Raw genomic sequence first — 12,480 nt, 5'->3', positions numbered from 1 at the left:
GCCGCTGCCGCTGCCGCTGCACTCTCGTAGCAATTAATTCCCCCGTTTCTATCGGCCACTCACCTCATCTCCTATCCGCTCTATAGGTATGCAGACACACATCCGCATCTACTACATCCGATACATTCGTATGCGCGGGATGTCTCGATAATAAAAACTGATACGTAAAAAGGAATAATTTATCGCTAATACTCGCGGTGGAGTATGTAACGCGTATGATTTGTTACGCCCGTGTTTCTACGCTGTTTGAAACGACGTCTCAATCCATAACGCGGTGCGCCGGGAAGAGGCTGAAATATCGTCGGGGGAAAAAGTGTATCCCAATCCCTGTGCGGTACTGTGAATCGTTTACCACCACGAAACCCAGTCGCCCGCTTACTCTCGTCTTTCGAAATTAATTTTCAACGATATTTAGCTCCTCCGCGAGCGGCGTGCGAGATATTTGTCTCGCGTGATCGTCATTTCGGTCGGTCGGTCGGTCGGTCGGTCGGTCGGTCGGTCGTACGACGGAAACGACGATCCGGTCGGGAGAGATTTTCGATCGTCGATACGCCCTACCGGGATCGGACTCTTCGGGAAGCGGGGCAACGAGGTCACCTTTTTGCTGGATTCAATTTGACGCCACTGTCGACGAGTCGGAATCGAGTCATATATCGAGTTTGGTGGACGAGGCGTCCGCTCGCTCGGGGAAAGCGGGCAAAAGTCGAGCGTATACTATACGCTTCTTTGGTAGGTGAAGTCCCCCGGGTACGTGACGACGTTTGTACTTGTGAACGCGCGTCGCGGAACTTACAAGCCGGCCAAATAAAGACATTCGCCTTACGTACACCGTCATAAACATCTCCGGGAGTGAGTCGTTTTCGGAGAGTGACTTTCGGCTACTCTCCCCGCTGATCCCCCTCGTATCTCCCTTCCGATTCGGGAAACCGACGTCTTCTCTCTACGTACGCACCGCGGACACGCCGTCGACGACGAGTATTCCTCATCCTCCTCATCCTCCTCCTCCTCCTCCTCCTCATCCTCCCCCGAGGCAGAAGAAGAAGAAGAAATTGATATTCCGCAACGTTCGTGCTCCGATTCTTTTTACGCGACGTACAAATTCGCATCGCAGATGTGCTCCCCGCGACGCGCTCCAACCTCCACGTTGAAAACTGAAATTCTCTTATTCGCTTCCTCCGATCGGATCTCGAAGATCCACCGGCCATTTCGATCGGCCGTAAAACGTTGGCGTTACACGAGTCACTATAGATTCGATTCAACGCGTTTCAACTGGGCCACGCGCGAGTCCGGAGGATCGATCAACGATTGGTTCCCGATCGAGCTTCTAATTTTTCAGTGCAACGTCCGCGTCGAGGCCTTCTCTTTCCCGACTCGAGTGATGGAATAATTTGTGAACGGTGCCGATCGATCGATACCCCGGTACGATTCGATCGAACGGCGCGGCTACCGTGAGAGTGCAAATCGGACGGTCGCAACGTGAAATAAAAATGAGTAAAACAGCCGTATATAATGTCTAATGAGCGTTCTCGGTTATAATCCCGGTAATAACTTTGCCTCTGGTGGTCAGCTGTGTACGCGAGTAGGCACAGGAACCCGTCGATAATTCGAAAGAGAACCTTGACTCACATGTACCAATAAACGCACCACCAGAGACCAAGTATTACATATTCGTTATACTTGAGGCTTTTTGAATTCTCCAGGTTTTGTTTTGCTTTGTTTTGTTTTTTGTTTTTTTTTGTTTTGTTTTGTTTTGTTTGTTTTTTGTTTTTTTTGGGATTCATTTCCGTCTATTTTCAACGCTCGTATCCAACCTATGAAGGCAAACGAAGATCTGAAAACGCGCTACCTCCGAGGGTTGTTGGACGCGCTAAGAAGGTGACGGACAAAAAGTGACAAGAAAATGGCGATTCGATTTTCGCTCTCGCCGATATCGATGCATGCCATCAATTTAATCGCACGTGAGAATAAGGGACGATTATAGATACCTCGTACGGCATATAGAACAAGTAATTAATTAACGAATGATTAATGAACCCGCCTCTTCTACATAATACGTTGGTAGCGGACTACTGTGAGAACAAAGTACCATTATACTTATTACCCATATACCAGCAGCTTCTGTAATACAGTTTTTCTTTGTTTTTTTTATTTATTTATTTTTTTCTTTTTTCTCGTAGAAGAGAAAGAGAAAAAAGGAAGACAATGGAGGTATTTTTTTTCATCTGTCTTATATATATGCTTACATTTTTCAATCGCGTACACGTACCACGGAGGTATACGCACGCACGTGTACACGTATAGGTGTATGGAGTAATTGACCAATCGCCGCGTTATTCCAGGTAGTGTAAGGTCGACTATTCTATATATCCTCGTATGCCTGCATGATTTATATAGTTTCACAAGACATTCGCGTCGAGTTCCTTGCGTACATGGCTTTTGTGATCAAAGTTTCTATAATTGCGAACCTCTGAAGAAACGATTAAGGGGTATATACCCGTGCTTATAACGTGGAGATATACGGCAGCGGCGCGGCTGATAGTTTCCGGGAAAAAGGAATACATGTATATGGTCGGAAAAGTACCGAGTGGTACAGCCGGCAGACGGGGATTATCGTTGAGGGTTCGGTAAATCGAACGACTAATTATATATATATATATATATGTTAAAAAAGAAGGCATCTCGCCCGAATAAGACAGGGACAATGGAAACTGATATATATCGTTTCGTCACGTCGACGTACCAACGAGCTGTACGATCTCTTCGAAAATAACCTTACCATTCGAACGGCTAAAAAAAATCGATTCGACAAATTCGCTATTCTGCACGAGACGTAGGAAGTACACGTGTGTGTACATCTATAAATAACCGAGGACCGCGATGGGGATAATTCATTCGTTAACATGCGCACGCTCGTTGAAAGTAAAGTGTGAAGTACATCGAGAGCGAACGAGATCACCGTTTGGATTTACATTTCATTTTGTAAAGGGAGAAAAAAAAAAAAAAATAAAGGAAACGGAAAAAAAAAATAAAACGGTAAACTTTCGAAGAATAAAGCATTCGTTTCCAAATGGCTGAGAAGAAGCGATAGCGTACGATATCATAAAAACTCCTACACATATATATTGTAACGTGGCGTACGATGGTCCCCACCTAGCTCATAAGAAATAGAATTAATTAATATAAAATTAATAAAATTAATTTTATAAAGTAGTAAGGGTGATCATCCGTGAGGGAACATTCACTTGTTTTGCGAAAAGGATGCCCCGAATAAACCATGATGGCTATGGAAAATCAGATATTTAATACATCGGTTCGATTCACAACCGATAGAGGGCCAAAACAAAGTAGGTCACTCGCTAGGGAAGACCTCCCAAGATAAATTAATAACCTGCCCGAATTCTCCATGTCAATTGTGCTCTACCCCACCAAGAGTGGTCAGTCTCTGACTTTCCACTCGATAGTTTTTGATCTACAAGTTGGTTGACCAGCATCGCGGATCGTACCTCGGTCTTTCTGCCTGTCTCGGCTTCCTAACTTGTTTGTAGGGTCGGGTTGACCAGCATCGCGGATTGTACCTCGGTCCTTCTGCCTGTCTCGGCTTCCCATTTGCTTGCTTGCAATTTCTGGATTTTGTCTGTTCCGGCATCGCGGATCGTACCTCGGTCTTTCTGCCTGTCCGGCTTACAACATCCATATTCTAGAGTAGAGTCACACAAATAGAATCTTTAACTTCCAGTTGATAATCGTGATCAAGAGGTTTGATATAAATCCCTCAATCAGTAAAGGGGTATAGCCACAAGTGTGCTCTACCTCACTAAGGGTGGTTAGTCTCCGGCTTTCCATCCAACAGTTTTTGATCTACAAGTTGGTTGACCAGCATCGCGGATCGTACCTCGGTCTTTCTGCCTGTCTCGGCTTCCTAACTTGTCTGTAGGGTCGGGTTGACCAGCATCGCGGATTGTACCTCGGTCCTTCTGCCTGTCTCGGCTTCCCATTTGCTTGTTTACATTTTCTGGATTTTGTCTGTTCCGGCATCGCGGATCGTACCTCGGTCTTTCTGCCTGTCCGGCTTACAACATCCATATTCTTGAATAGAGTCACATAAATAGAGTCTTTAACTTCCAGTTTACAATCGCGATTAAGAGGTTTGATATAAATCCCTCAATTTTATAAGGAGGTATAGTCACAAGTCAGGGTGATCAACAGCATCGCGGACCGAGCTTCGGCCTCTCTGCCTGTCTAGTTCTTCCCCCGCACCTAGATTATTAAATCCTAGGGGATTAATCTAAATATTGTCCAAAGCATTCCCATTCCTGTTAAGAATATTCCTGTTATACTGTTCAAGTTAAATATTGTTCCTTGATAAAATAAAAATATCCTTGTTCAATCCTTTCTTCCTACGTGTCCTTGGTTCATAATTTATTCGGTCCACCCGGGAAGTATTTCCAAACGCCCTGAGATACAGAGTTTCCATTTCTACAAATTTTATTAATCGTTGAAAACGATTTGGCGCCCAACAAAAAATAAAATAGAAAAGTCAGTGCTCTAAACGGCGGAGCGTGGCAATATATATGTATATACACTTGCGTAATACATATGTACGCGATATCGTTCCACCCATTGCGTTTGTAATATTACAGGCGACGTACCCTAGCCGCAAGTTTCACCCAGGACGGAAGCATTTTCTTCTCGTAAATCGTGATACGTTACATTCATAATACGAAATAGCGGAGCAGGTCGCCGACAGAAGCAGTCTTATGATAATCTAGTTTCGTATACGAGGTTTGAACACGTGGTACAGGAACTCGCGAACCAGCTCGGAATCGAACGAAACGGTCGCTCGTCTGGTTATGTTCGAGCATGGAGACCGTAGAGTCTAGACCGACCGCGAACGCCATACGGCACCGCGCAGCGGTCAGCCCCGGTGAAGCCGGACTTCGTGGGAACCAGTAGTGATTAGTCCACGTCAATACCAACACTAGTTATGCAAATTGCGCGAAAGTACTTCGCAGCGCTAAACCGCCTTAACACGGCGAACGCTCGTAAGGCCGCGCGTAACGTGTACCGCGGTAGTACGGTCCGTGCCCGGTATTATCCTACCTTGATAGGGTTGGAGAATCAACGGCAGCGTATATCGAAGCGTGCATGCGCACATACGCGATGCGACCCTGTTGATGGAAAATTAATAGCCACGGATTAGGTGTGTACTTCCTTTGTGAAAACGCCCGTTCGTGACCGTCGGAAATATTTCGGATCTCCGGTGCGCACCAATGTTCCTGGTTCCTGGTGTGATTTGTTTAATTTTTCAAAGGTTCTTCGGATCGTTTCACAAATCACCATATTTTCTACGAAATACGATCCGTTCGAGAAATTTTTCCGCGCAGGTGCGGAGAGCGCGAAGTATAACGGTCGTCGTGGATGCGATATATTGTTGTTGTTGTTGTTGTTGCATTATTTTTTTTTTTTCTTCTGTTTCAATTTCTGAAAGATTGCGTTGTTTGATTTTAGGCGGCGGGTCCCCCTGTGCAGCTGGAACCCGTTGACTTGTCCGTAAAAACGCCCGTGGTGCTGCAGGTGCCGAGATACAGTCCCGCAGCGGTGATAGCTGCCGCTCGTAGAATCCCGACGCCATCCACAACGCCCCCGACGCCCTCGATACCCTCGACGCCTACTCTACCTCTTGCCACATCCACCGGTGAGTACGATCTTACGGTCTTGAATTCAAGTTGCGAGTCAGAGATGAAAAAAAAAAAAAAAAAAAAAACAGAGAGGCGCTCGCAAACATTGATTCGCATCGACGTGGCTCTCTCTTGAAAACCAAACGAAAGCCAAAAAAAAAAGAAGGAAAAGGTGGGAAGCGGAGCTGAAATTTTCAAAATAATACCCAAAACGTGACAGTATGGTACGCGCGTAGGGAATCGGGCGATCCGTGTTCTCGTTTGAATTTTTTTACACCTCGGATTTCACCGTGAAAGACGATCGTACGAAGATAACCTGAATTTCGTGGAGTGGTGCTTGAGTTCAGCCTTTGCGCCCTCGGGGCTCTTTTTATTTTCATTTTTTTCTTCTTTTTCCGTGCATCGATTCTTCTTCTCGATGTGCAGTAACGCGTCGTGGATGTATAAACGGGGAGAAACGTAGGTACGTACGTACGTACGTACGTAGCTCGTATAATATATTTGATAATTTGATAATGGCCGGCGCTGCCTTCGCGTGCGTCGAACTCACCGTTGTGATTCATTCCTCGAAAGATAGTCTCGTCTCTTGACAGAGCCGAGTTCGGCAAAAAAAAAAAATTACACACGCCGGGCGCGAAACGGCGATACCGCAAATTACAGTCCCTGTCAGTTTTGTTTATTCTTTACTTTATTTTTCTTCTCCACTTGTTCGTTCAGCTATCATTTTTTGTATCAAAAAATGTCAAAACACGTGCGTTCGGTTCGCCGATAATCAGGCGAGAAAAAATAGGTTTGAAAATTTTGGAATGTTTAATATATTTGAAACAGCGACGGTCGTTCGTGTCCGTATAAAATTGTAAAACGCACCTTACGGACCTCGGCTGATATTGCCGTCGGATACTCTACCGCTTCATACCAAGAATATCTACCTTGCGGACAGTACGTTTGATATTCACATCCGATTACGTTGCTTCCATCGGTTAATTATGCGAGATTCTTCTTCCCCGCTTTGTCCCCCTCTCTGTTTTTACACATTTTTCTCTCCTCTCTCTTGGAAGTACACGGAAATAGGATATGGATACGCGTGTATGGTTCCGTATAAGAGTACAAGGTATACATATGCGTACCGTATACTTACGTGTACGTTTACACACGCGTGGTAGACGCGTACCGTAAGTAACCGCGAAACCTTCTATTGAAAACTATCGACTCGGAGAGTCCAAGATCCGCCTGCATGTATGTAGGTGTGCCGGATAAAGCAAAAATAACGTTTCCTCTACGGCTGCAGCTGATCGCGGTGACCTCGTGTCAAGACCCGGTCTTAACGGTGCCTTCCTCCACCGACTCCGCTGAAAAGGGAATAGAGGGGTTTAAGATAAAGGTGGAGGGACAGCGCGGGGGAAGTGGAAGGATAGGAGAGGAGTCTCGAACAGAAATATGCTCGGAGATGAAACAAAAAAGAAATAAAAAATAAAAAAAAAACAATAAAAAAGGAAAAGGAAAAGGAAAAGGAAAACTACCATCCTTGATTCGATTAAAGTGCATGATGTCTCGATGCTGGATTCGAACGTGATTACATTCGACGCAAAATGGTCGTTGTCCCTCGAGGATATGAGAGTAACGCTTATAACCATATCGGCCGCGCACTACTTCGCTCACGTCTATGTCCCCGTAATCATTCGGCGCATCTGAAAGCTCTGTGAAAAGTTCGTGCGGAATACCGAACTTGTCCGACAACGCTGAAATCGGCGGGGGTATCAACCTACGTGACGTGATGCATAACGGAAAATGAAACGTCGTGTAGTCGTGAAAATCCGGACTTTCGACCGACGTATTTAGCAGACTCGACCGGTATTGACCGGTATAAGCGAATCGCTTTGTGCGTACGAAGCTCGTACCGAAGTACCGACTCCCGTGGGACTTTTCAAAGTTCCCGTTGAAAAAGAAGACATTACGGTGTATAGCGATACGTCATATCCCCGGGGCCCCCGTCCAGATCCTATCTTTCGTCTCATTATATCCGATAGATTGGATCGGGTGAGCCGGGCCAGCTGACAAATTAGGCGTAATCAGCGGCCCGCAGCTCCGAGATCTGATTCCCAGTTATTAATTATTCCTCGAGTCGATTCGGTGATTCCTGTAACGTAATAAAGTCGCGCAGGGGTCCCGCCGTTTCCTCTTTCCTAGCGTCGAAATTTCTCGATCACCACGGGGCACGAATTTGTTTCATCGGTCGGGAGACGAAAGAAAGCTGATCGTCGAGGGCACGCGCGTATCGCATGTCTAGCGAGAAAAATATCGCGTCCCGTACATCTGGTTCGAGAGGCGTTTGTTCCGTTCTCTTTTTTTTTCGACCGTCGTCCGTTTTCATTTTCTAGTCGATCTCAATTATTATTACGATTCTCTGCTCATCCCGCCTCCGGGCGTTAGCCGTGTAAAGCCCATTAGCGGCACCTCATTACGAAAGTATCTTACATTCGAAGCTTTCGTTTCGTTTCGTTTCTTGCACGGACGTGGCTCTAGCTACGTGTGCGGCTCTACCGTGGATGTGTGTATAAAAGTTATTCACAAGATTCCTCCAATGCGCGCACTCCTAAATTCTTTATATACCCGTTTCTATTCTAACGTCAAACTCCTCTGGCTGCAACCTGTAACGAATGGTTTTAACGTGGGATATACCCGGTTGAATCCAACTTATCTATGCACGACGTCAATTATTTATACGCGCGGATAGCGCCGATGCCTCGGGGGCCTTACGGAGCGCAACGTTAGCGCGCGGGGCCTCGGAACACCGCGAGCTTACGGAACCCGGGAGGAACGCGGGAACGTCGGAAAGGCGAAGGGGAAGGGGGTTGCCCGAGTGCAAACAAATGACGGAAGATACTTGGCGCGGTTCAGATACAAGTAGATAAATATAGTTGCGAAACGACCGTTGCGCGGGGCCACCAGCTACTGGTTTTGAATATTCCCTGTACACATAGAAAGTGTACAAATTATATGATTATATATATTTTACCGTGCTGTACGTACGTTCGCGGAACACCGTCTGAACCACCGCTACGTTCCAATTTATAACCGTGTTTTCAGAGAATCAGACGAAACGGAGTCGCTCGATTCTTTCAATCTCGTTTCGATCTCCTCCCCTCGTTTCGTCCTTTTTTCGCTTCCGTCTCCGACCTCCGATCGCCCGTTTCGCTCGCTATAATCGAACCGATTAGTCGAATAATTGTTGAGAGTAAGGAAGAATTTCAGAAACGGGTTTTTTATTTTTTCTCTTTCTTTCAATTTCGTACGATCATTTAACGGGGTTTCTAGTTCTGATAATTTGAATGAAATACAAATTTGAACGCTCGACATCCGGTACGTTGACATTCGGAGTTTACGGTAAAGGATATATAAAGTATACGCGTCGATCCAGCGTACGCATATACAGCGAGAGAAAATTACTGGACGCCGGTCACCTGCCGTAGGGATTTACTACTTTTGCAAGTCAGTGCAAAAGACGAGGTGACTCGTCGATGTAGTTGTTCTTTGTACGTGTCATTAGATAGCCATCATGCCTTATTTGATGGGATTATACAGCGTCAGGTTTACCCCTCTTGCGAACACCGTGGTTAATTAACAAGTTGACAGCTGACAAATATTGCGCTTTTCTTATTTCCTTTTTCTCTCACTTCGTTCGTTCGTTCGTTTTTTTCCATCTTCTCGTCGTCACTTTTTCCCCGCGCTTATAAACCGACCAGGAAAAATGAATCGGCCGACTAAATCGAAAAAAAAAAAAAATCTTCGAAAACGATTCTCATTCGAATTTCCGTGAATCCGGAGCTTCGAATAAAATCTTACCGCGGGAGCGTGAATTTTCTCGTATTGTACGTGGTATTATACGTTTGTTAGATAAATGTGGCGTGATTGCGCGCCCAATTCAAGCGAGATTATCGCTACCGAACAGTAGCCGGAGAGCACTAATACTTCCAAGGATCACGTTCTCCGTGTTTCGCCGCAACGAAAGATGGCAGCGATAGCGGGTGTATTATAATATTATACACACCGTCGTCATTCGTTTGTTGGGAGTCGGTCAAACTCGGCGCTCCCAGACTTTGATTGTCTCTGATTAATTACTTTTACTACAACCCACACCCGCGTGCGCCGGAAACCATCAAGTAATAATCTTGATAAGATTTGCTCGACTGCCGCACCAGCGACGCTCGCAACCTTTGAATAGGTCGTTCTACAAAAATGCCTCTAAATTATTTACATAGCGTTACCATTTTTCCTTTTTTTTTTTTCTTCTCTTCTCATTTCCCTCTTCCGCATTCCCGCGGTTCGGTCATACTTTTCTCCAACGGTGTAACAATCGGAGGCCTTTAAGTTCGACGGACTTTCCGACTGCAGCGTTTTACAAAAGGCCGATTCGACTGGAGGCGTGTGTACGTCGGAATCCCTACGGCGCCCCATGTTCGTCCTGAGGATAATTAAATTGTGGAATTTCTCATCGTTTTTATCGGCTCCGATCGGAAGCGACGCTTATCAAGGACTAATACGCCCGGCGTAGCCGTACATTACGCGGGGAACAGATGGCGGCGAAAAGACGGGTAGCGACGGGTTCGGTCATATCACGCTTCAAGCATCCGTAGATACGATCTGAGATGGGGAATATAATGTTTCTAAACTACAGATTATAAGACACTGAGTTACTACGGTGGCAAAGGACTCCGACTCTATACATACACTGTAGAGGTATCCATCGCCGCGGCTGACCGCCGCTGACTCGCTCGAACGCGCCGCCGCTCTCCTTAAGCGAGAACCGCGCACCGTCACCGGGCTATCTATCCCCCAGCATCCGATATAGACACGCTTATACCGCAGAGAGCATTGTGGAAGCGAACGCGCTCTCTGCCTCGACTATCTCACAATTAGAGTCCGGATAGTATAAAAGCTTGACGGCCTATGTTATCCCTACGTCGAAGATTAATCAAACCTCCGCGCCGCGACGCGTGTGGTTCACTTAGATTCGCTGGTATTACCGATTTCCTATACAAAATCCGTCCGTCCGTCCGTCCGTCCGTCCGTACGTCCGTCGAGGACGGTATACTTTTCACTCTACTATAGCTGACTTTTCTTCGTAACTTTGGTTTTTTTTTTTTTTCTCTTCACCCCTCTTCACTGTATTATTATTTGTGTAATCACATAGTAATCGATAAAATGAGTTGGCGCGGAATCCACGCGATTAAATAATATTTACAAACGTATAAGGAAAAGAATGATTCGCTCGTTTTTGTTTTTGTTTTTGTTTTTTTTTTTTTGTTTTTTGGTTTCTCATCCGACGTATCGAAAAAATCAAGCGTGACGTGGATTCTTTTTCAATGGAATATCCATCGGGTCGATTAATATCATCTGGGAATACTCGTGTTCTTTATATTATCGCGAATTTCTACCTCTAATAGTTGAGAGGCATGAAGAGTAGTTTTTTCCAGGGAAACGGTATACGTAGAACACGTATCGCGCGGAGAGTTGCGTGTGTGCGTACCGCAGTTGTATAGAATAAACCGAGATTTGACCGAATAGAGTCGCTGTTACCCCGGGGGGCTACCGTTGTACCAGGTGCAGTGTGGCGCATTCGAACATCACGGTAAATATACATATAAATATATCCAGGTGTACCTCAGATGTACCGCGCACGTACCTACGGTTCGGTTACTTATTCCCGGTTATAATCAGTTATTTACCTACGCTGGGGTATAAACCCACGAATAGAGGCGCACGAATAGATGACGCCGATTATATATTACGTGCTTGATTATACCGTTCCTTAGCGCGACGATCGTCCCGAGATCCGTATAATGACCTTCTATTCGCATCGCATAATCAATCAAATATTCAGAAACTGTAAATTAAAAGGGTTACGCGGCGGCGGCGTGAAATCAATCCGCGAGATTCGCACCTCGGTACGATTTCATGCAACCCGTGCGGAAGTTATCGCTCAACCGTACATTATAATCTCAACGTCGAAGGGAAAAATGTTTGATAAGTTTCTTTTCTTTTTTCTCTCAGCTCGGACGACGAGCGTTTTGGAAAACTTGACGACTTGTCGAAAACAATTATAATTTCGTTTGTTCGTTCGTTCGTTTGTTTTATTTATTTATTTTTTTTCTCTCGTACGCCGCACGCTTCGAAATGCAGATTTTCACAACGCGATTAATACGGCTATACTTTTGTATGTACAAGCCGTGTATCCGGTTTGCTGAAAATTTTTTTTCGAAGACGCGCGACGACGCGTCGGTTATAATCGGTCGATCCGGAGTATTTTTCACCGTGAAAAGCACGAGATGTAAATTGCGTGTAATAATAATTTACTCGTTGGCATAATTTGGCCGAGAGGCACCGCTGTAATTCTTTGGATATATTATAATATGTAATTGCCGTATACGCGCATTATATACGCTTATAATACGTTTACATTTGCATCCCGGGTTACAACCGTTTAGCCTTCATTACACACTTTTATTTCGTGCCTCGGCGTCACTTTTCGACGTAGTCTTCTACTAACTGACTACCGTTACATTCGGTAACCGGGCAGCGCCTTCTTTCCTTCGGTTAAATTTATTTTTCGATGCACGATATCGATTTCTTTCTTTTTTTTTTTTTTTTTTTATTCTTCTTCTTTCTTTCCTTTAACGTACAATCATTTCGCGGTAAAATAGATGGATACCTAAATGACGAACGGAAAAAAAAAAGGAAAAATCTTCTCAATCCTGAACATGCAGATTACATTTTTATAATCAGATTGACGGAAATCTTTGAA

General features: G+C 45.2%; 1 protein-coding gene across 3 annotated transcripts in view; it reads left to right on the top strand.

Moving 5' to 3' along the window:
- Positions 1 to 12,480, top strand: part of LOC105692785 (putative uncharacterized protein DDB_G0271982) — a 253,124-nt gene that overhangs the window by 120,486 nt on the left and 120,158 nt on the right. For all 3 annotated transcript variants that reach the window (XM_048652535.1, XM_025747116.2, XM_048652529.1), the window contains exon 4: positions 5,509 to 5,695. In XM_048652535.1, coding sequence (XP_048508492.1) covers positions 5,509 to 5,695 — 187 coding nt within the window. The remainder of the gene's footprint in view (positions 1 to 5,508; positions 5,696 to 12,480) is intronic.

This window comes from Athalia rosae, chromosome 1, assembly GCF_917208135.1.
Source record: "Athalia rosae chromosome 1, iyAthRosa1.1, whole genome shotgun sequence".
Classification (NCBI taxonomy): Eukaryota; Metazoa; Arthropoda; class Insecta; order Hymenoptera; family Athaliidae; genus Athalia; species Athalia rosae.
This window is presented reverse-complemented; position numbering and strand designations above follow the sequence as displayed.